At 35.4% G+C, this 23,599-nt stretch overlaps 2 protein-coding genes across 3 annotated transcripts; both read right to left on the bottom strand.

Annotated features, from left to right (window-relative positions):
* Positions 1 to 1,150: 1,150 nt before the first annotated feature.
* Positions 1,151 to 2,484, bottom strand: LOC139133775 (chloride intracellular channel protein 6-like). Its single transcript, XM_070700542.1, has 2 exons — positions 2,458 to 2,484; positions 1,151 to 1,624 (listed from the first exon to the last, which is right to left on the bottom strand). The coding sequence occupies exons 1-2, from the start codon at positions 2,482 to 2,484 to the stop codon at positions 1,151 to 1,153; spliced, it is 501 nt and encodes a 166-aa protein (XP_070556643.1).
* A 10,629-nt stretch (positions 2,485 to 13,113) lies between these two features.
* Positions 13,114 to 22,850, bottom strand: LOC139134127 (uncharacterized). Of its 2 annotated transcripts, none has more exons than XR_011552734.1 (6): positions 21,896 to 22,850; positions 20,731 to 21,099; positions 17,162 to 17,294; positions 16,799 to 16,930; positions 14,601 to 14,776; positions 13,114 to 13,903 (listed from the first exon to the last, which is right to left on the bottom strand). XR_011552734.1 is itself a non-coding variant. In XM_070701045.1 (6 exons), the coding sequence occupies exons 1-6, from the start codon at positions 22,808 to 22,810 to the stop codon at positions 13,843 to 13,845; spliced, it is 1,797 nt and encodes a 598-aa protein (XP_070557146.1). In that variant the 5' UTR covers positions 22,811 to 22,850; the 3' UTR covers positions 13,114 to 13,842. The 2 variants fall into 2 exon arrangements, 1 of the variants encoding a protein (XP_070557146.1); XM_070701045.1 differs by having other exon boundaries at positions 16,788 to 16,930.
* Positions 22,851 to 23,599: the final 749 nt, after the last annotated feature.

Below are 23,599 nucleotides of genomic sequence, written 5' to 3'. Positions count from 1 at the left end.
GTGCTCTCTGTCCTTTCGGTCTGAGTCGCCGCAAATCTCACAATTTGATGACGGTGGTGCTGTTGCTAGGATGATCGCCTCAGAGGCGACGCAAATAAAAACGTTTTTTTTTATTTTCATGTGGGAGCTGAAATTTACGGTCAGTCTGGAGATGAGAAACACAAAAATAAAAAATGTCGCCCTTATAATGTGTAGCTGACATTATACTTTATAGACCTGATAAATGATTTTATTTCAGAATCAGCTGTCATACATAAGGGACGGACCAATAGACCTTTGGAGGGATGGTCATAAAAAACAAAACAATATAAGCAACCAGTTAAGGAAAAAATCTTCAGACTAGTTTGCAAAATAAAATAAGAATGCAAATATGTAAAAAAAGTTTTCTTAGTTTTAAAAAAAAATAGCACATCATGACTCATTTAAAAAAAACGATATTGTAAAAAAATATTCACAATCTGAATGTTGTCATCCCAAAGATCTAGTAGTCCGTCCCTAAGAACTTAGTGTAGTAGACATCATTATAATGTGTAGCTGACATTTTAAGTCCTGATAAATGATTTTATTTTAGATGTGAATCTGAATTTAACTTTTATACATACAGAAAGTGTTAATTAATTGACAAGTCAAATCACTAAGTTTTACTATACATGTATGTTCAGGGTTTGAAACATTTCAAAAACCCAAGTGATCGAGGCTTTGGATTTGTGATCCATGATCTACTTTTTCAAGTTGGTTCTTAGGCGTAATGTATATAATTCCTGTGTGGAACATTCAATCAATAACTTTTTTAAAAGGAAACATCTGTTGTTTGTAAAAAAAAGTGATATGTTTGAAGTAATTTCATGTTGTCCTTGTTGCACAAAAAAGTTTGTATGATGTGTTATAAAATAAGTTGGATAACTGTTACTGCCTACCTATCACTGTTGTAGTATGAGAAAATTTAGTATTATAATTGACACCTTATTAATTCCTCATTGATCTCTTTCTCTTTTTTTTACATTGTACCCGGTAGATCTGCAACTCTTACAACCAATCATAGAAAATCTGAGCTTCCACCAGGCCCTGTCAAACGTCACATTCAAGTTCATACTGAGAAGGTGCCAGCCCTGGCATCAGTCTCAGCCTCAAAACCATCACTTACATCAGCCTAAGACTCAATGTTGTCACTTGCACCAGCCTCAGCCTCAACACCATCACTTGTGTCAGCCTCAGTCTCAAAGCCATCAATTGCATCAGCCTCAGCCTCTACGTTGTCACTAGCAGCAGCCTCAACACAATCACTTGCATCAGCCTCAACGCCATCACTTGCGTCAGCCTCAGCCTCAACACCGTCACTTGCGTCAGGCTTAGTCTCAACACCATCAATTGCATCAGCCTCAGCCTCTACATTGTCACTTGCACCAGCCTCAACACAATCACTTGCGTCACCCTTATCCTCAACACCGTCACTTGCATCACCCTCAGCCTCAATACCGTCACTTGTATCAGCCTCAACACAGTCAATTGCGCCAGCCTCAGCCTCAACGACTATCACTTGCTTCGGCCTTTGCCTCAAAACCTTACTTACTATCTCAACACAGTCACTTGCATCAGCCTCGGCCTCAACACCCTCACCCTCAGCCTCAACACCATTAGCCAATATCAATCAAGGTAATGAGGAAAGGTTAGATTGGTCTGAGGGGCATGTTAACTGCCTAATTGATCTTGTTAAAAAGTACTGGAGTGAATTAAATGGGGCAAAGAAAAAGAAACCTGCTTGGATAAAAATATCTAAAGAATTGAATGAGCTACTGGGTATTAAGACCACTCATGATAAATGCATGGATAAATGGAAAGCCCTAAAACGAAAATATAGAAACCATGTCCAGTATACCAATAAAACTTGTACTGATAAAAGAAAATTTATGTATGAAGAATCAATGTTTGAGATTATGGGTAATGATCCTACAGTGCAACCAATGTATGTAGCTGGTAGTAAACATGTAACTTCAACAGCGTCTTCCATTATTTCTCTGGTTGATGATGATAATGATGATGATAAAAATAGTGATGATAATAACAGCAGTGGTCAAAAAAATAACATACATCGACAAGTACAGCCAAAGAAAAATAAGAGGGGGCAAAACGTACGATTGATGAAGTTAGAGAATTTATGGCTGAAAATAATGCACAAATAATCGGAAGTACTGAGGGAGATGCACAGTGACAATAGAGAACTTTTATCAAAATTGATAGATAAATTGTAACTTTCTTGATGAGTCAAAGATTACAGAGACACTGATTTCACGACATCTTTAAGCTGTGAAGTCCTCAACTTCATAAACTGACTGATTGCACCCTGTACAGTTGTCGTTTATCAACAATTAACTTTGTCTCTGAGACCATATGTCCAACCAAATTGAAATTTATTATGCAGCTACTTTTGATGTAAAGCTTGTTAGTCCCCAAGGATACCATCTGGGGACTTATAGGTTTAGTCATATATGTGCGTCTGTGCATCCGTCCGTCCGTTCACGCAGATATCTCAGAGATGCCTGGAGTGATTTCATTCAAACTTGGTACAAGGATTACTCCTTATGTCATTAATGCTTGCACATCAATTGTTTTGTGATATACCCAATAATGGCCACCATTTGTTCCATTTTTTCATCTCCTGAGCCATAGCTCGGGCACATCTCAACCGATTTTATTCAAAGTTGGTACAAGGACATTGACCTAAGTCATACATATGCACATTGATTTGGAACGATAAGATCGAACATGACTACATGGCATCCATTTTGTTACCATTTTTCATGTCCAAAACCATAACTCAGATATGTATCAAACAATGTTCTTCAAGGTTGGCACAAGGACATGACCTATGTCATAAGTGTGCATGTCTATTGGTTGAATGTCCAGAAGCACTGCATAAAACTTTATGAAATATGGTACCTATGAATATCTGTCAGTGTTATGATAGGATGCAAAATTGTTTGGCAACTTCCTGTTGAGTAATTACTGATTCACTTATCTAGGTCCCTTTAGGTATTCTAAGTTACGTGTATACAAATTGGGGTGAAATTTGCATGTTTGTCTTTTGGGGGTAATTTTTTACAGTTTTTGGTCAAAAAGTCTTCTCTGAATCAGCTTGTCCTATTGCTTTGAAAGTTGGTATCAATGTTCCTCAGCACAACCTCAGTCAAGTTTGCAAAAGTTGTTGTAAAATTTTCATAATAGTAATTTTGGAGCAATTTTCTCATTTTTATCATTTTTTTCTCCTAAACTACTTATATGATAGCTTCGATATTCAGTGTACAGGTTCATAAGTTTAATCTAAATGTAATATATTCAAATTTGATGACATCTGCAATATAGTATGTTTGTATGGAAAGCCATCACTGTCTTAGGGAGCTGTTTCCAACTCAACAATGTGCATTGGCATTATGATTATACCGTTAACATTATGATGATGTTCATTTACTCTATTGTGATGCCGATTTACACAATAGTGATGTCCATTTACATCGTGATGATGTCCATTTACATCGTGATGATGTCCATTTACATTATGATGATGTCCATTTACATTATGATGATGTCCATTTACATTATGATGATGTCCATTTACATCATGATGATGCCCATTTACATCGTGATGATGTCCATTTACATCGTGATGATGTCCATTTACATTATGATGATGCCCATTTACATTATAATGATGTCCATTTACATTATGATGATGTCCATTTACATTATGATGATGCCCATTTACATCGTGATGATGTCCATTTACATCGTGATGATGTCCATTTACATTATGATGATGCCCATTTACATTATAATGATGTCCATTTACATTATGATGATGTCCATTTACATTATGATGATGTCCATTTACATTATGATGATGCCCATTTACATTATGATGATGTCCATTTACATCGTGATGATGTCCATTTACATAATGATGATGCCCATTTACATTATAATGATGTCCATTCACATTATGATGATGTCCATTTACATTATGATGATGTACATTTACATTATGATGATGTCCATTTACATTATGATGATGTCAATTTACACCATGGTGATGTCCATTTATATCATGATGATGTCCATTTACATAATGATGATGCCAATTTACATTATGATGATGTCAATTTACATTATAATGATGGACATTTACATTATGATGATGTCCATTTTCGTTATGATGATGGGCATTTACATTTTGATGAGGTCCATTTACATGATGATGTTGTTTATTTACATGATGATGATGGGCATTTACGTTATGATGATGCTCATTTGCATTATGATGATACCCTTTTACATCATGATTTTAACCATTAACGTTATGATGATGGGCATTTACATTATGATGATGGGCATTTACATTATGATGATACCCGTTTACATTATAATGATGCCCATTTAAATCATGACGACGCCCATTTACATTATGATGATGATCATTAACTTTATGGTGATGGCCATTTGCATACCATGATAATTATTGACATTATGTTTATTCTAAATTTCATAATGTTGGTGGTCATTAACTATATGATTAATGCCATTGATACCATGACGATGCTCATTAACTTCATGACATTGCACATTTACATCACCTTACAAATTTTATATCAAATTACTTACATCATATTTACCCTGATGAGTTGGATATCAAAGAAACAACAGAGGGTAGGAACTCTGCTTCATATCTTGATCTGTTCCTACAAGTGGGTACTAATGGGCTACACACTAAGCTGTATGACAAAAGGGATGATTTCGATTTTGAAATCATAAATTATCCCCACTTGTCAAGTAATATTCCATCTGCACCTGCTTATGGTGTGTACGTGTCTCAACTTCTCAGGTATTGTAGGGCTTGTGATTCCTACACTGATTTTCAACTGAGACACAGCTCATTGGCATCAAAATTACTGAGACAAGGATACACAACAAAAAGACTCGTTAGGACTTTCAAAAAGTTCTACGGTCGATATGACGACATTGTGGCCAAATATGACACCTCGGTCACACAAATGATTAACGACAGCATTCCCGGCTTTGACTTATTACAGTGATTCATATCCTGTATCTTTTCATACAATATTTAGACAATTTTGGGACCAATCCTGACGGGTATAGCATGCTAGCAGGGTACGCTTACCCATTCCGGACACCTGGTACCACCACTAATTATCAGTGGTTCAGGATGGTCCTACTTAAATTTGTAAATCACAATTGTCCCATGGACCTGGTAATATATTACCTTGAATGGAATGATTATTGGACCAGTTTAATGTCATATTACATTGTAGTGATACTACTCTACATCACAATGATACTCATTTACCTGCTGATGGCAATATATTTTTGGATGATTCCCATTTCACAGACAATTGTATCTTTTCACTCTTTATCAAATCCACACTTTTGGCGGGATTTGACCCAGCTGGATGATATCCCATAATACAATGCTGTGATCATATACCCTGAGCATTAAACCATACCTGAAAACATGGCGACAGCAATGTCTGATATTTTACACAGATTACACCTTGGCCATCTTGAGTCAAACTTTGAGCGTGAAAGAATAATACCTGATTTGGTAGGTAACTCAATGTTCTTGAGTTTGAGAGCCTTGCATTGCAGAGTAGAAGTGATATGATGGCACTTCGTGTGGCATGTACTACTTATGGGAAACAGGCTCCAGACAGGCAGTTTGGAGACAATGGTGGAGCCCCCAAGTTTGTCATTCCCCGAAGTATTGTACAGAATTTTCTGCAAGAAGGTTTTACCATTAGAGAAATTGCATCAATGCTTGCAGTCTCTGAAAGCACAGTTTACCGAAGGATGCAAATGTATGGATTATCAAAGCTGGATTTCACAGAAATTTCAGATGACGACTTAGATTCTGAGATGAAGAAGCTAACCAATGAATTCCCATACTGTGGAGAAAAAATGTTACGAGAGTTGTTATATGAAAAGGGAGTACATGTTCAAAGGATGCGTCTACGAGACAGTATTCACCGTGTTGATGGTGATGGTGTAGCTTCCAGGAGGAGAGGTCGCTTACAAAGGCGTGTTTACAATGTACAGGGGCCTAACCATCTATGGCACATTGACACTAACCATAAACTCATTAGATGGCACTTCATAGTTTTTGGTTGTATTGATGGCTTTAGCAGACTACCTGCAGTTTTGACATGTAATGACAATAACCAAGCTAGCACCCTTCTGCAATGCTTCAAGACTGGTGTCCAAAGGTATGGACTTCCAAGTCGGGTAAGGTCTGACAAGGGGATGGAGAACGTGGAAATTGCAGATTACATGATAAGTGCAAGAGGAGAGGGAAGGGGAAGCATGATAACAGGTAGAAGCGTCCACAATCAAAGAATTGAACGATTGTGGAAGGACGTGTATGACGGTGTTCTTGGCCTTTATTCCCAGATATTCTATTTCCTTGAAGAAAATGAACTTCTTGATCCTCTTAATGACAAACACATGGCTGTTCTCCATTACGTGTATATGCAAAAGATTAGGGTAAAGTTGGAGTTGTGGAGGCAGGCATGGGCTCGTCACAGGATGCGTACTACAAGGTCAACTCCACTGCAGTTATGGCTTTCTGGTCAGTGGCAGGCACCTACAGGACTTGACATTATTGATCTTGAACACTATGGTGTGGAGGGTGACATTGACATGAGCAGAGATGATGTTAATGACTCACGGCCAATGATTGATTCAATAGCATTCCAATTAAATCAGACATGTCTTGACGAACTAGCCACTAGAATACCATCAGATTGGGTTTCTGATAATCATGGCATTGAAATATACTGTCAAGCCATTGATATAGTAGAATCATATCAGTAAATGTAACATAGAATGATCTATGGATCTAAGCTATGCAAGGGTTTCCAAATATCTCTAAGTTTACGAAAATCTTGTCTTATCTCTCTTTCAGCTTCAGTTAGGGAAAGGTCACTTTAACCACCTTATATCACACAATTTCAAAAAAAAAGAAGCAAAAAATTTGACATAGGCTGTAATTTTAAGGCTTTAAAAACATTAACCATGGGAGAAGTACGTGTGACAGGTGCTTTTGAATTCATGATCTGGCACCGTCACTGAGCATTGGGAAATGGTCTGTTGATCCTGTTGGCCTTTCAAAAGCATCAGTCACTGGTGCTCTTTCAATGATTATGTATTTTGAAGCCCATGTGCCTCGGTCTAGTTTTTCACCTGTTTCAGAGAAATTGTGTGATTGAGCTTCATGAACCAGTGCAAACCTAAAAGAGACATATAAACATATGCCTCACTGATTTGCCCCTTTAAAAATAGTCTAAGTTTTAAGTCTGTCCCCTAACTTTGTACTTTGGTACTATTGGTTACTATAGACGTCTGGAATTGGTGTCAATATGGCAGGCAGCATTATATGCTATTGTGCAAAAATTAATCAAAATACATACACGTAGCTGCAATCAGGTCATGGTGTGTCATAAATAAAATCATTTCAGATTTGAAGCACCAGACTACAGAAAGAACAACAGTTTACCAGACTAAAGGAATCACTGTGGTTAAGGTCCTCTAATGTTAAACATAAGATATTGGTTGTTTTGACAGCACAATTGAGGATTGCAAGCCGATAATATCAGTCATGAAAAGAGTTCTTGTATTGAGTTTCACGAGACCTTGTCCCAACACTTCACAGGGAAGTGGTCACCGAAACTGTGTATGTGTGACTTTGTCTTACAAACAATGTATTTCATGCACTTTATATAGATGCATCATATCAACATAGCTGCAACGTTTAAATTTTACGATGTACATTATGACAAACATGTTTAAACTTTCATCAACCACCCTATTACCTTGGATATAGTGTTTACATTGGTTGCATGGGTCCCATACGACCTTTGACCGCAGTTCCGATCTCTATACTTATCTGATCATTGTTAGTAGTTAATGTCTTGTTCTTATCAATTGTCCAGAGCTAAAGAATCTCAAAATCATTGTAATGTAATAGTCCAGTCAAAATAGGGTTAGACCCACCACAAATTGCAACAGAATTTTTTTCTTCGGAATGCATTTCAGAGAGGTACCCAGAACAACATATTAAAAGTTTACTCGAATCCACCTTGGGGAAATATGTCTAATTTGCATAAATCAAATATGGCGGCCAACCATCCCAACAAAATAACATAATTTGCTATATATCACATGTTAAAAAAGCTATTTCAGTTATTTCAAAGTCTGACACTAGTAATTTGGCCAAGGGAATTATTTTGGAGGTATGTTTCATATGGGTACTTCATTAATTTGCATAATTCCAATATGGCGGCCAACATTCCTACAATAGACATTTTCGGTCATATACCACGTATTAACAAGCTATTACAGTGATTTTAAAGTTAAAAGTATATTTCTTTGGCATGGACAAACGATTTTCGAGATGCCATGATTTGCATAGGTAATTTGTTAATTTGCATAAATCCAATATGGTGGCCAACATTCCTACAAAGGACATTGTCGGTCATATATGACGCATTAGGCAAGCTATTTCTTTGATTTTAAAGTTTTAATATTTTTCTTGGGTATGAAGAAACACTTTTAGTGGCTCAATTTTTACAAAGGCCCTTTGATAATTTGCATAAATTAAATATGGCTGCCATATTAATGCCCCATGGCTTAATAGCTTCTAACATAAATAACGGTTTTGCTATAGTTTTTAGCACTAGGAAATTATCAAGAAGAAACTGTTAAGTCCTTGGACATTTATTTTTAAAAATTCTTGATTTTTCTGTGTATGACGACTGTTAATTAATGTTAGTCTTCTGAATGAATATATTCTCTTTCTAAATATAATATTGAATTCATCTGTGTGTGGCATTTCGAAATTTGTAAGGGTCTTTAACACTCTACAGTGTCAAATCTGTAATGTTTACTGTTAAAAAAGGGTTGTTCAAAATCTTAAGTTTTTAATTTAGACTGAACCCCCTTCTTATGGATGGGTGCATCTTTGTAGGATCCCTTAGATGATAGGCAAGAAGTCATCACACATACCAGCAAAATACAATAAACACAACAAAGCTAAAAAACAGAAAAAATGATATGACCGAAATAAAAAATGTCGTAATACACACAAACTTAGCAATATTACAAACAATGTCAGATTCAAAAAAACTTTCTGGACACACAAACTCAAAAAATCTGAAAACTGCATGCTTTAGCAACGACTTACAATTAATTAATTAAAAAAGGGTTGTTCAAAATCTTAAGTTTTTAATTTAGACTGAACCCCCTTCTTATGGATGGGTGCATCTTTGTAGGATCCCTTAGATGATAGGCAAGAAGTCATCACACATACCAGCAAAATACAATAAACACAACAAAGCTAAAAAACAGAAAAAATGATATGACCGAAATAAAAAATGTCGTAATACACACAAACTTAGCAATATTACAAACAATGTCAGATTCAAAAAAACTTTCTGGACACACAAACTCAAAAAATCTGAAAACTGCATGCTTTAGCAACGACTTACAATTAATCCAAACACATAATCCAACTATTACCCAATACAAAGAAGTACATCTTGAGTCATTTTTCCAAGTGTCATTTTTCCAGATGTACATGTTTGTATCGTGTAACAGTTGGATTCTGTTGGGCTAATGAGTTGTTTGAATTAATTTTAAGTCTTTGCTAAGCATGCAATTTTCAATTTTTGTGAGTTTGTGTGTTGATCAAGTTTTTAAGAGTCCGACATTGTTTAATTTGTCTGTATTGTGGCATGTGTTATTTGGGTCACATTATTTTATTTTTGTGTTGATATTATCTTCGTTGAGTTTATTGTATTTTTGCTGTTATATGTGATGACTTCTTGCCTATCGTCTAGGGGGATGTACCAAAGATGCACTCGTCCATAAGGAAGGCGTTCAGTCTAAATTAGAAACTAAATATTTTGTCCACGACTTTTTTTAAAACAGTAAACATTGAGATTACATGTTTTAACACTGTAGAGTATGAAGCACCTATAAAAATCACAAATAATGCCGTACACAGATGAATCCAATGTTATATTCAGAAAGAAATATTATTAGATGACTAACAATCATAAACGGTTGTCATATTTAGAATATCACAAAATAATTAAAATTGCATGACTTTCTTACACCTCAATAGTAAACGCACATCAACATATACGTATTTTAATCCGTTCGGAAGTCATATGTAAGTCTACCACATTTGCTTTAACATTCTTATCAAATAACAATATATTCATGGGGTATTTTAACGAATTCAGGTGTCACAGACACCTATTAAAATAAACTTTTATTCTTAAATGGATCGTTATTGTAAGTAAATTTATTGTATATTTTCTACATTTTTAAAAATAAATGTTCAAGGACTTAATGTGGAGCTGCACGTTGCCAACACAGTTTTTTTCGAAGGAATATTTTTCATCTAAGATGACAAGGAAACCCGTACAAACTATTTTGTGAAATGTAATATTTCACTTGAAACAAGAGTAAATCCTCATTCTAAAATGGCATGGGCTGAACTACTGACTCTCAAAAAAGTGCTTAAAATCATGGTTAGGCAAAATAAAAATGCCTCTAATTCAAAATGTAAGAATTTTATTGCAAAACTAAATAGTTGTTTTGCTATATAGCATTTAAAAACACAATGTGAATACTTCAGAAAATATGACCCAGCCAGAACAGAGTTATATTCTTTGGAAATCTTGAAATTCAGATAAAAGGGAAGCAGGAATTCGGGTGATTTGCATACATTTGCAAACATTAACCCTTCTATATCATACAACTTACGACTGATTGCCAAGCTAAACGGTGAACCTAACCAATTTCTAATCTTGGGTTTACAAAATAATAAAAATGGAAGAATATTTGCACAATACAGTGCGTTGGTTGCAGTGCCCTTTGACATTTTTTTCTTGATATTCCTGTTCCTAAAATCTCTACCATAACCTTATTTATATTACAAGCTTTTTGGGCATTAATTTGGCAGCCATATTTAATTTCTGAAAATCATCAAAGTATCCTTTAAAAACATTGAACCACAAAAGGTGTTTCTTCATGCTCAAGAAATATAATTAAACTTCAAAATGGCTGAAATAGATTGTTCAATACATTTTATGACAGAAAATTTCTTTTGTATTGGATTTATGCAAATTAAAGAAGTGCCAATGCAAATCATTGCACCTCAAACATCATTTGACCATGCCAAAGAAATATACTTTTAACTTTAAAATCACAGAAATAGCTTGTTTAACCCTTTGCCTGCTGTAATTTTTTACACCAAAATTTTAATGCAATATTTTACCGATTTCTGTGAACTTTTCTGTACGGTTTTTTCATAATTTTGGACCAAATGGATATCATTTTTCAGCAGCTACATATTTTATCAAAATTTTAGCAAAAAGCAGAAAAATTTACTGTGGTACATTTTATAAAGTTGACAAAAATAGACTTTGGCGCCAAAAGGGTTAATACGTGGTATATGACAGTAAATGTCTTTTGTAGGTATGTTGGCCACCATATTGGACTTATGCAAATTAACAAATTATCTATGCAAATCATAGCATCTCGAAAATCGTTTGTCCATGCCAAAGAAATATACTTTTAACTTTAAAATCACTGTAATAGCTTGTTTAATACGTGGTATATGACCGAAAATGTATTTTGTAGGAATGTTGGCCGCCATATTGTAATTATGCAAATTAACGAGGTGCCTATTTGAAACATTATACCTCTAAAATGATTCCCTGAGCCAAATAACTAGTGTCAGACTTTGAAATAACTGAAATAGCTTGTTTAATATGTGATATATAGCCAATTATGTTATTTTGTTGGATTGTTGGCCGCCATATTTGATTTATGCAAATTAGACATATTTCCCCAAGGTGGATTCGAGTAAACTTTTAATATGTTGTTCTGGGTACCTCATTAAAATGCATTCTGAAGAAAAAATTCTGTTGCAATTTGTGGTGGGTTAGGTGCCAAAAATCTCGTAGATTGACTGGACTATAACCCGCTTTTGAGCCAAAACCCGTATGGTCCATTGTTTGGCCCCTTAATTGATAACATGCGTCCGACTTTTTCAAAGAAAACTTTATTTCAAACATGTATTGGACAAAAAACAACGATTGGTACATACTCTTGCATGTAACAAAGAATGGTGATAAACCACAATTTAAATCGAAGGTAAAGTCAAAGACTTGGAATACAAAATTAAACCTTGTGCATCATTGGTAATATTCAACTTTGGTACATCATTCTAGAAGTACACCTTTACATGTACCTGACATTGCGCAAATTTGTAGACAAACATCTCAACACATATAATGGTATTGTGTTCATCTTTAAATTGTACTGGACATCATTAGCAGATATTTATGAAAATTCATTGCCTGACCTTCAGGTGGAATGACATTGTTTTGGTCAAAGGCCACAATGACAAAAGAAATCTCGCTACCAATAACATTAGGTACATACATGTAGTTACTTGAGTTGAATGCCTACATTTCTGAACACAGGTATTTGTTATTCTCACTGGATGACAAAAATTACTACTATTATACATATTTGATGACTTTGCAAAAACGCAGGCGCCTATATTACTTACTATACTATATATATGGCACTGTCTGCTTAGCTGAATGTGTAGTGAGCTAAAGGGAATCTGGTGTGGACGTTTACAAACAAACAACACATAAAATAAATAGTAGTTGCCAATATGCCATATTCATGCAATTTTACATCCTAGCATTTTTGTTGACATGAACGTGTTTGTTTAAAGCCCCAATAGCTGCGAATTTTATGCATTATTTTCATGATTTTAGTTTCAAACCAAAGTTTGCTGGTGTTAATGTGCTAACTGAAGGACATGTAAAGAAGTATCACTGCTCGCTGATTCGGACCATGCCTACACATTTTAACAGGCTGAACAAATAAATGGGTGCTGCACTCATAACATGGTGCCCTCACGGAAGAGTATAAAAACAGTATTTCCTGCATATACTCATCGTGATCATACAAGAAACAAGCATGATGCCATTTATTTGAATGCACAACACATGATGCCTAACATTTTGTTGGAGTAATCTTTATTTTCTCTGTCATATGATTTGGTTTTGAAAATAGCGGGAAATCTAAAATGATGTTAACACGTTTGAATTTACATGCCGCTTTTGACATGTATGACAGTGTTATACACTTTTTTCAGTCTACAACTTATTCAAAGAAAACTTGGAAAACAGAGGATATTTTGAGATCAGTTTATCACATATTCACAGCTATTGGGGCTTTAATGTAATATTCTACAAGTTTTTCTACGCAAAATTTATGGTCTATTTGACACTGCCAGTGTAGTAATAACACATCTTTCAGTTACGGTTTTTGTCCACACCTCAAAGTAAATTTGGTTCATAAGAGCCGACAGCATAAAGGCACTTCAACTCCTCCTGCAAAAACAACTTTTTAACAAGGAACACAATGGTTTTCCAATGATTCCATAAAGCTGACTTGTAACTTTTTCTAGACCTACTTCAAATTTAACACACAAAACAACTTTCATATGTATTGTCCAAAAAACAACTTTCATATGTATTGTCCAAAAAAGCTACACATTCCCAAAGTAAGCATTAGAAAATGCCATGTCATACACGCAAAGAGTTTATCTTCTGGAGAATGTCATTGTCAGCACATGGATGAGGTAGCTGCATAACATTACCACAGGTATTGGCAGTAGGCAGAAATGAATTTTCCACTTTAGAAAACACAATAGATGGGTGTAGCTCATAACCTAATACAGGTTCTTCATCTGCGCAAGTAACAAACTGCAAAATATGGTTCAATGTCACTGGTTCTCTTCTTCCTCCTACAAAAAAGTATCAGTAAATATTAACATGAATCCAAATGAACAATTTCAGTGTGCCTGTTTTAAAAGTGAGGGAAGCCAGGTAGTGATGTTCTTTAAACAAGTCACTTTCAATCACATAGTACCTACAGATGTTTCTCCATAATTTAAGAGAATTTTTGTATATCAATCTGTACTTGGTATTTTAACAAGCTGCAATTAGCCTTCCGTTCATTCAATGAAAGTCTTTGTCTACCATCTCTGGACAGGTAGGTTTTGGGGTAAAAACAGGATAACACACAAAATATGTACCAAATTTAAATCAATAATTGCCCTTCCTTACCCCTACCTGAGAAAACTATAATTACATTTTGGGTTCCTACAGTTTGCTGGTTTTATATACCTGGTGACTTGATAGGTTGTAAACTTTACAAAGGAGCTTTTATATGAATTGAATTTACTAACAATAATACTTGTACTGAGCCCGATTGGCAACACATACGATAGAATGACATATTCTTGAAAAAAGCAGTTAAACTTAGGATCAAATATATGTAAATTATTGAAAATCTCAAATGTACAAAATGAAAATTACAACGCCATTATATGAGAACAAGGACAGATTGTTATTATTGTTATTTCAGGTCTATTTTGATAAATAAAATCAACCTGATCAGAAGAGAAAAATATAGTATATTCTGTACTATTAACAGCTTACCTGCCACTTCTGACAGATATTTCAAGAAAAGCATAGATTTTATTCTCAAACTGTCGATGATTTGATCCATCAGGTGAAAATTTGGGATCCAACAGAGACACAATTTTTCTTTTAGTCAGTCTTGCAGCAGGGCTGTACCGGAAAAGATGCACAAATGTTGGAATGTGCTTCAAAAGCTGTATATAAAAAGAACATTTAAAAAATTATAGTTAACAGACATATCAACAGCATGGTTATCAAAGGCCTACTGTCTGCATCTTTTCATTATTTTACTTTGAAACTTTACTTAGTGGTGACTATGCTCAAGTTGTGCAAACTGACAAGGCATGAGAATTTGTCATACAAAGGTTGATGAAACCTAACCTCACTATTTATGATATTCATGCATCTGATTAGCTGGCTAGTTGAACGAAGCTCAGAAGTGAACTTAACATGGTCCCATGTTTTTGACTTTGGGGAAAAGCTTAATCTGCCTTTCTGTGAATTGCATATGTTGTAACAGTATAGATTTTGCTGACACAGATGATATGTGAAATGTTGTGGCTTCCCAATTCTAAAATTTAATGGTTCTACTCCGGCTCCGGAATAAAAAGGACACGATGCGTTCTACAGACTCAGTACGCCCAAATAATCATGTGATGCCGGTACAAACAAACCCACATGTATACTAATGCGTATGGAAATACACATACGTCTGTGCGCGTTTGCACACATGGCTTTGTTTGTACTGTGGTCGATTTGAATTCCGGGTTTGGACTATTACATATGCTAATACGCATTTGATTGACATGATTCTGCGAAACAACTTTCTGTGTCTTTCGGTATTTGTATTGTGAAAATTGTGAAAATCTGTGGCAAATGTCATCAAATTTAGTAAGTCTTACTGGCTTTATGTCCTACTTAATTGCAATGGCTAGATTATTACCAGGTAAATATGCAAATTTGCAATTATTTGTCATGATATACATTGCTAAATGTCTTTGTGCATCACTTAGCTCTGTATAATTATCATCTGTACCAGGTTTCATTCAATTTGATGCAGTTTCTCTGGAAATGTATATCTTTGTACAAAATCACTAATTATTCAAAGTAGCACAAATTAGCACTGATTATATGAGCCACAACCACCGAAAACTACAGTAAAACCTGTCTAAACCAAAACCTTCAGGGGACGAGAAATTCTTTGGATTTTGAGAGGTGTTTGGTTTATAGACTGAGGTCCTTTTCACATAGAGTTCTATTGGACTGAGACCAGGAAGGGTTCAGTTTAGACAGGTTTCCAGTTTAGATGGGCTTCAGTTTAGACAAGAGTTCTTATTGGACTGAGACCAGGAAAGGGTTCAGTTTAGACAGGTTTCCAGTTTAGATGGGCTTCAGTTTAGACAAGTTTCACTGTAATTGGTTCTTGCAAGTTCTCATATGCCATTGTGCATCACATTTTATTACAATTAGATCAGTCTTTCTTGAGATATCGTGCCCACAGATGGACAGCCATATGCATACATACATAAGTACATGTAATGACAGACACCGATGCAACATTAGCTCCTGTGTGTGAATACGAGAGCTAACTGATCACTGTTGATCAGCGATGTATTTTGCATTCTTTGTTGCATGACTGGTTGTACGAAATGAAAGTGAATTTTTAAATGAGGTGTACAGTTTTTTTAATTTTCATTGGTAATCTACATACACCGTAAAATTAAATTGTTACACATTTGGTCTTTATGACATTTACACATTACGGCTTGATTGAATCGAGTAGTTAAAGAATATCAGAGAGTATTGGAAGCAGTTTTGAAGCCAAGAAAATCAAAATGAGTCAGGTAACAACATATTATACAGTGGGCATGTAAAGTTCATGTAACTTCATCAATAAGTTGCCACACAATTTTCAAGCTTCTGATATGCATTTTTGCTAACATATGATTGTATACCTCATACAATGAAAATATGCATTTTATTATTTTTACTTAATTACTTGCACAACTCGCAACTTAACCTCCACTCCATAGAAAGCAACTGACCCTTCAAAAGATTAGTCAACTATAGACCAATAGATGCATCCCTATCAAATAAATCCCAAATGAATTGTTATCACTAACCAAGCAACCAAGCCACACATCAGTCCAACACTTACTAAATTTCCTTAGGGGTCAAATGTTTACGCTGACATACTGAACTTACCGTGTACACACCTAAAACTTCCAAACCATTCTGAAGTTCCTTTACACAAGCATTCAGTTCATCAGAACTTCCATGGATAAGCTCGGTCAGAATCTCTTCACTCATGAATACTGGTAATTTACCATTCTGCATGATGCTTAGTGCTAGCCGCGGGAAAATTAAACAAACAACAGAAACAGCAAAATTAAAGAAAATTAATATTATCTGCACACTTTTGATGACCCAAGCATGTAACCAATGTGTATAAGCCAATTAACTGAAAGACTTTTAAAAATGTGTTTACCAATTAAATTGACACTAGCATTTATAACAGATAGATGTTATACACCACCAATGGATTTTCTGATAGGAATTGAACCAGAATACTTACTTACCCATGATAACACCTACTAAATAATAATCTTCAGACAGATGCATCTTTAAGCCAGCATCAAAGTATTTCTCTTTAATTTTTAGCAGAGCAAGTCTGAAAAATTCCTTTCTAGGGCCACCGTAATCAGCTGCTTTCTATAAAAAGAAAGGTAAAGTAGAATGTAACCACTTATATTGAGTTTTATCTTCATTCTATATGGTAACAAACTAACAATTTGACATCTTACCCTCTTGTAAATTGAAGACATTAACTGAATTGAGACAAATAGGATGAAGATGGAATGTGTACTGAATAAGTACCTGTGTGTGAGACTGGTGGTGGCCATATTGGATCATATTACAAAATAATTTGATGTGCATATATGTAAATTGTAGTGCCTTGTTCTTGTGCAAAGTTTGAAAGAAATCTGTTTTTGCAGAGTGTGGCTCTTGACATGGATAATGGAAATAGAGTGGCCTTCTGGTGATATTGAATTGCATCACAAAACAATTCCACATTCATATTATTCATGTTTGCTATCCTTGTAGCAAGTTTAAAAAAAGTGTATCATTGACAAAGATATAGTCCCCCTTTGACATTGGGAACTTTGTGACTGAAAGTGACTAAAAACTGAAGTTAATATGATAGGCATGAAAAAAGCAATGCGGGTACCAAAGCCCAATCTGTGACTGATGCCCACACTGGATTTGATTGTAAACAAGTACCGGGTAGACATTAGTGTTAGTATAAATGACATAGGGTTTTGTCCTTTTACCAAGTTGGACAAAATTTGGTATGTCATACCCTGGCTCTAGAAATGTCAAAATTCAACTAATCTGCAAGAAACTTGTCCAGGCATGTCTGAGTAATGGCTCTTAACATGAAGTCAGACCGCCAGATGTGAACCAAAATACCCTGATGTTGAGGTACAGAAGAGACTTCCTATAATAGCTATGCATACTGCTCATTAATTTGAGTCAGTATTTATTGAAATATTACTAGAATTATGAAAATTCACAAAAAATGTAAATAAGCAATTAATTGACACAAATACTGACAAATGTCTTTTTGTGCTATTAGAGTTCTGAGTGACCAGCTTGTGTACAAAGTTTCATCAAATTTGGAGCTGTGTCTTAGGAAAGAGTTTTTTTTAGAAATCAAATTACGCAAATAAACACTAATTAGGAGTGCCTAACCCAAAACAATGGAGGTGCATAGGTATGCCATTGTGTTTTAACCTTTTATCAAGTTTAAAAGGAATTGGCTCATGCATGTAAGAGATATTTGCTGGGACAGACAGACACACAGATGGATGCATGGAGCCCAAACCATAAGTCCCCTGTACTTCGTCCGAGTGACTCAAAAGCTCTTGCATGCTGAGACAACTCTGCGAAATATTTCCAACCCCAAAGTACCTCAAATTTCCTCGGATATTCATTTCAATCTGCAGATTGAACAATATTGTCACTATCTATGCCAAAGCAACATTTGCTTGTGGCAGAATAGGTAAGAACTTGAACACTTTTTCATTCATTGTAAATTTCCCTTCATTTTCAAAATCTTGCCATGTTACGTGAAAAACGGAGAATTTTTTGTCAAAGTGTAGTGGATCCCTTTCCCGCCCTTTCAGTTGGTTGCATCATGTTGTATTTGTAAAGATTCAAATGTGTACATGTACCATTTACTCTGTCTATCATGTAATTGCATGGAGGCGGCCATAATTGGGGGCGGCACCTGTTTATTATTTGTCTTACTGAAATCTCCCCAAACAGCCCCACTCAGTGGATAATTATACTTGAGTAAACAACTCTGAGGAAGAACATTTCTATGAACTAATTTTAATCTAAATATAAAATCATCAAAATAATACCAAAAGTTGCTGCTCATGTGCCTTTAAAGAGCAGATGGACAAATAGAGCCAAATTTACAGTCCTATGGAACTAGGGGGGGGGGGGGCAAATAAGACAGTCAGCCAATCAAAGGAAGGGATATTGTGTAATAGTTGATGGTACGTACTTCACTGTTGTTTGACCAGAGTTGCTACCACAACAACTACATTACTGACTTTTTGAAGGTCTGACACTTTGACCAGTCTGTTTTGTTATGCAAAGTTTATATTAACAAAGACTACATGAAACATAACAACAACTACATGAAACAATGTTCATGATTCCACAAGTATGGTCTTCTCTATGGCTACATGATTTCTGTTGCAGATACAAGTATACGATTGTAGGGAAGTAAATTATTTTGGCCATTGAGTGGAAAATGATGCATTATTGTACATGCTAGTGTTAATCATTGATAGTGAGGACTAGTAAGCTTCTTCACTCAGAGGGCTACTGGCTTAATCTTGTTTTTATTTGCTTCAGAAGTAGTGGTAATTGCCAGTTGTTTTTTGCAACACAATGATTTTTTGTGTTTCAGGGGTGAGGAAAGGGGATTCCCTGACAATTTTGAGTCGCAATAAAAAGCAAGCGATTGACACCCCGGACTAACCAGATATGAACTGAAAATGCTCACGTGTTTCGTTATATATTGCAGTTCTGTGTGAATTTGAACCTTTGCCACATGTTTGCAACTTCATTGAAAGTATTATGATCAAGATAATGAACAATATTCACCACATTAATTCTAAAAGGCCATGAAGTATACAAATATGTAATTAGCTGAAATAAAAATATTAAATTTCTTTAACTGCTGTAATTGTATCACCACTTTATATAGCAAGTGTAATTACCTTTGGACAAATTCTTAAAGCCATATATACCAAACTGTGAAAGCTCATTAGATATGCAAATTATAAATTAGCTGACATTAAAATGTGAAATGACTTTCAATATTGTTTTAACCTGGTATAATCATCAATGTACATAGCATGTTTTGCCAACATTGCTCAAGTAAATCCCAGTACATATCCGTAATTAGAAAAGATCATTGAAATGCAAATTAGGAATTGGCTGAAGAAAAATTAATGACTTTAAATAATGATGTATCATAGTATCGTTAATGTATATAGCATGTTGCGTCAACTTTTGTCCAGTCAATTCAAATATATAGCCTTAATTAAGAAACTTCATTAAATATGCAAATAAGGAATTTGCTGAAGTGAAAATGCTTAATGATTTTCAATGTTGCATCATAGAATCTTCAATATATGTAGCAAGTTTCATGAACTTTGGTCCAGTCAATTCAGATATATATCCCTAATTAGCAAAGTTCATTAAATATGCAAATTAGCAACTATCTTTCATGTCACCCCTTAATGATTCCCAATGATAATATATCTTCGTGTGATCAACATTTGTAGCAAGTCTCATCAAATTGTGTGCAGTCGTTCTCAATGTAAAGCCGTTTTTTTCTAAAAATTATTAATTATGCAAATGACAAAAAGCAAGCCACATCCACTAAAAACTAACCAGTTCTTGCCATTTGCAAACTGAATCTATGTACCAAATTTGATTCTGATCTGATAAGCCGTAATTGAGATATCAAGCACACAGACAGACAGACAGACAGACAGACAGACATCGCTGCGAGATATGCTCACGTGTGTGAACATATGAGCAAAAAATATAAACAGTCCTTTACCTCATCATAGAATCCAACTTCAAGAGTTATGCGAAAATCTTTGATTTCCCTAATCTCATCAAAGGACGTCTCCAAAAGATGGCTCCTATCAACTAGTATATAGTTAGTTTCACCTTCCTCACAAGTCTCCAGTGATGTCATATCTAACTTACGACCTTTCTGCAATTTGCTTTGGTAATACCGCAATACTTCAACTGGGTCAGAAATGTTGTTTTGCTGACAGTATTCAACAGTATGTTGTGCAATTGAATTGACTGAAGTCTCCTCTGCTTCTTTATCATGACCAGACTCATTCTGTCCATAATGTACATTCTGTACTTCTAAACTATCATTTCTTGTGACTTCTTCTTCTTGCATTTCTGAGGTGACCTGCACATAAAATAAGAGAAAATCATTGTCTTGAAAATACAAAAAAAGGCTAAGAGTACCTTATGGTCTGTACTAAATGTCTTACTCTTTAAAGTAAAATAGGTGTTTTGCTAATGTAACATTTAATTTTCATCACACTTTACAGTTAAATGAACAATTGCTGAACCTTTTGATTTTTCAGGATTACTATTTGTTATCAACCACAACTTTGCAGTCTGACCCCCCTCAAACGTACGTCAAGAGATACAGTGTCTTGCTTGACAAAACTGCTGATTTCATCAATTTAGGCCTAAATTTACACAAAATTGAAAAACTTGTCTTGATTAATTGAAAACATTAATGCTAAATATAAGTGTATGATTGATACTGTATTCATTGTGAATAATTTACTTTTCCTATCAAAAAAAACTGTAAAAATACCTGGCATTGCTTTGAAATTTATTGTTAAATATGTACACAAATTCCACAATATTTGAGTCCAAATCTCAAGGCTTTACATACCAAACTGCACATGTTAGACTTGTTATGATAAGGTCATGCGATTGTCTCACAAGACTGTGAGTCACTGCAAAACGACTGAGGGAAAACGTATTTTTGAGTAACATGTATTTGGTGCTACACAAATTTCCAGACGTCATTGTTCCAACTGTTGCCAGGCAACAATTCTGAAAAATTTCACCAATTAGTTTTCATGTATTACTTCGTACTTAATTTATACCGGGGTACATCCCGTGAACATCTTAACTTTCTTTCTACAGATGATGCTGAAGTGGAAAATTATAAATAAAAAACAAACCTGTCTTATGTGTGTGTCTTCAACAATCGAGTCAGAAGTTGTTTGCAGTAACCCTGGTTCATGTTCACCCTCTGGGGTTGCTACTGCTAATGGAGGTGGTGGCAATTCACTGTCGGAGTCATCAGAACTTACAATGTTCACGCACATCAACATGTGCTCACGAAGTTCCAGTATCGGGAATATCTGCTTACATCCATTACATGTTTCCGTGAGATTTGTGGTTTGGGTGGAGGTTACTGAATTCGTGCTCAGGCTTTTCTGTATTGGCCTCAGGTAAATTTTGGCCTGGGGCCCAATACGGGTCTTCAGTTCTTCGATTGACCAATTAGATTTGATCACACTTAAGTTCCGTCCATTACCAGTGCACTGCAGTATCTCGAAGCCACCAGAGTCTTGTAACTTTGGAAAGGTACCCTGTATCTTGGCTATTACTTCGTTTTCATCGTCGTCTGTACAAAACTGAACTTTTCTAACGCCTAGCCCAGCGCTTTGAAGTAAATGTCTTTCGGCAGGTCTCGGTACCACTTCCGCACATCGGTCCGCCAAACAAACACAGGTGATCGTGTAACTACGGCGACTTTTCTTCGACGTTTCACGTCTTGTAGTCGTCGGACCGCCATATCTCCTTCTCCGATTGCGGTTTTCTCTGTCACAGTGAAACAGGAGCTGCCTCTCGACTGAAACACTGGAGGCACTCGTACGCCTTACCCCTGAAGGGCCCGCCGAAACATTAACTCCGCGCGCCTCGTGTTCTCTACAAAGATCACGGAGATTTATTCTGTCTCCAATTGTGATGACGCCTAGCCTAATCAAATCTTCATCTTCTAAAGCTTCGACTGCTCTTGGAGTGATCCTCTGTTGTTGGAATCTTGGCGTAAGTGTTTGCAGAGATAACTCTCTCAAGATACTATCCATTCTTACTGAATACCGTGTTGAGTATTATTCTCGATCTCCGACAAAAGTTTCTGCTAGTTAAACGAATGCGCATGTCTAAGATGTCGCATGGGGTTCTGGGAAACTTGACCATCATAAAAAAGTAAATGGCCCACATAACGAAGTAAATGGCCCCCATAACGATGTGATAGAGCATCACCACAAATTGTACGGACATCATCATAAAGTTATGAGCACTATTATAATGTAAATATGTATCATCATGACACAAATATGTATCATCATGACACAAATATGGATCATCATGATATAAATGGACATCGTCAACATGTAAATGCCCATAATCATGATGTCAATGGGTATCATGAAGATGTAAATGGACAGCATCAAACGTAAATGGACAACATCATGATGTAAATAAACATCATCATGATGTGAATGGACATCATTATAATGTAAAAGGGTGTCATCATTATGTAAATGCCCATCACAATAATGTAAATGGACATCATCATGATGTAAATGGACATCATCATAATGTAAATGGACATCGTCATCATGTAAATGGACATCATTATAATGTAAAGGGGTGTCATCATAATGTAAATGCCCATCATCATTACGTAAATGCCCATCATCATTACGTAAATGCCCATCATTATAATGTAAATGGACATCACAATAATGTAAATGGACATCATCAAGATGTAAATGGACATCATGATAATGTAAATGGACATCATCACGATGTAAATGGACATCATCATAATGTAAATGGACATCATCATAATGTAAATGGACATCATCATA

The sequence above is a fragment of the Ptychodera flava genome, chromosome 5, assembly GCF_041260155.1.
Source record: "Ptychodera flava strain L36383 chromosome 5, AS_Pfla_20210202, whole genome shotgun sequence".
Taxonomy (NCBI): domain Eukaryota; kingdom Metazoa; phylum Hemichordata; class Enteropneusta; family Ptychoderidae; genus Ptychodera; species Ptychodera flava.
Note: the sequence above shows the minus strand (reverse complement) of the source record. Positions and strands in the feature narration are given on the sequence as shown.

Excerpts from the sequence above, each read along its gene's own strand:
- LOC139133775 (XM_070700542.1), bottom strand. The coding sequence starts at position 2,484 with ATGACTAAACCTATAAGTCCCCAGATG. Across the intron at positions 1,625-2,457 it reads AACCTATAAGTCCCCAGATG|GCTGAGGGTGAGGGTGTTGA; the intron begins GTATCCTTGGGG and ends AATGGTGTTGAG.
- LOC139134127 (XM_070701045.1), bottom strand. The coding sequence starts at position 22,810 with ATGGATAGTATCTTGAGAGAGTTATCTCTGCAAACACTTACGCCAAGA. Across the intron at positions 14,777-16,787 it reads AAGTTTTAGGTGTGTACACG|CTTTTGAAGCACATTCCAAC; the intron begins GTAAGTTCAGTA and ends TTTTATATACAG. Across the intron at positions 13,904-14,600 it reads ATATCTGTCAGAAGTGGCAG|GAGGAAGAAGAGAACCAGTG; the intron begins GTAAGCTGTTAA and ends ACTTTTTTGTAG.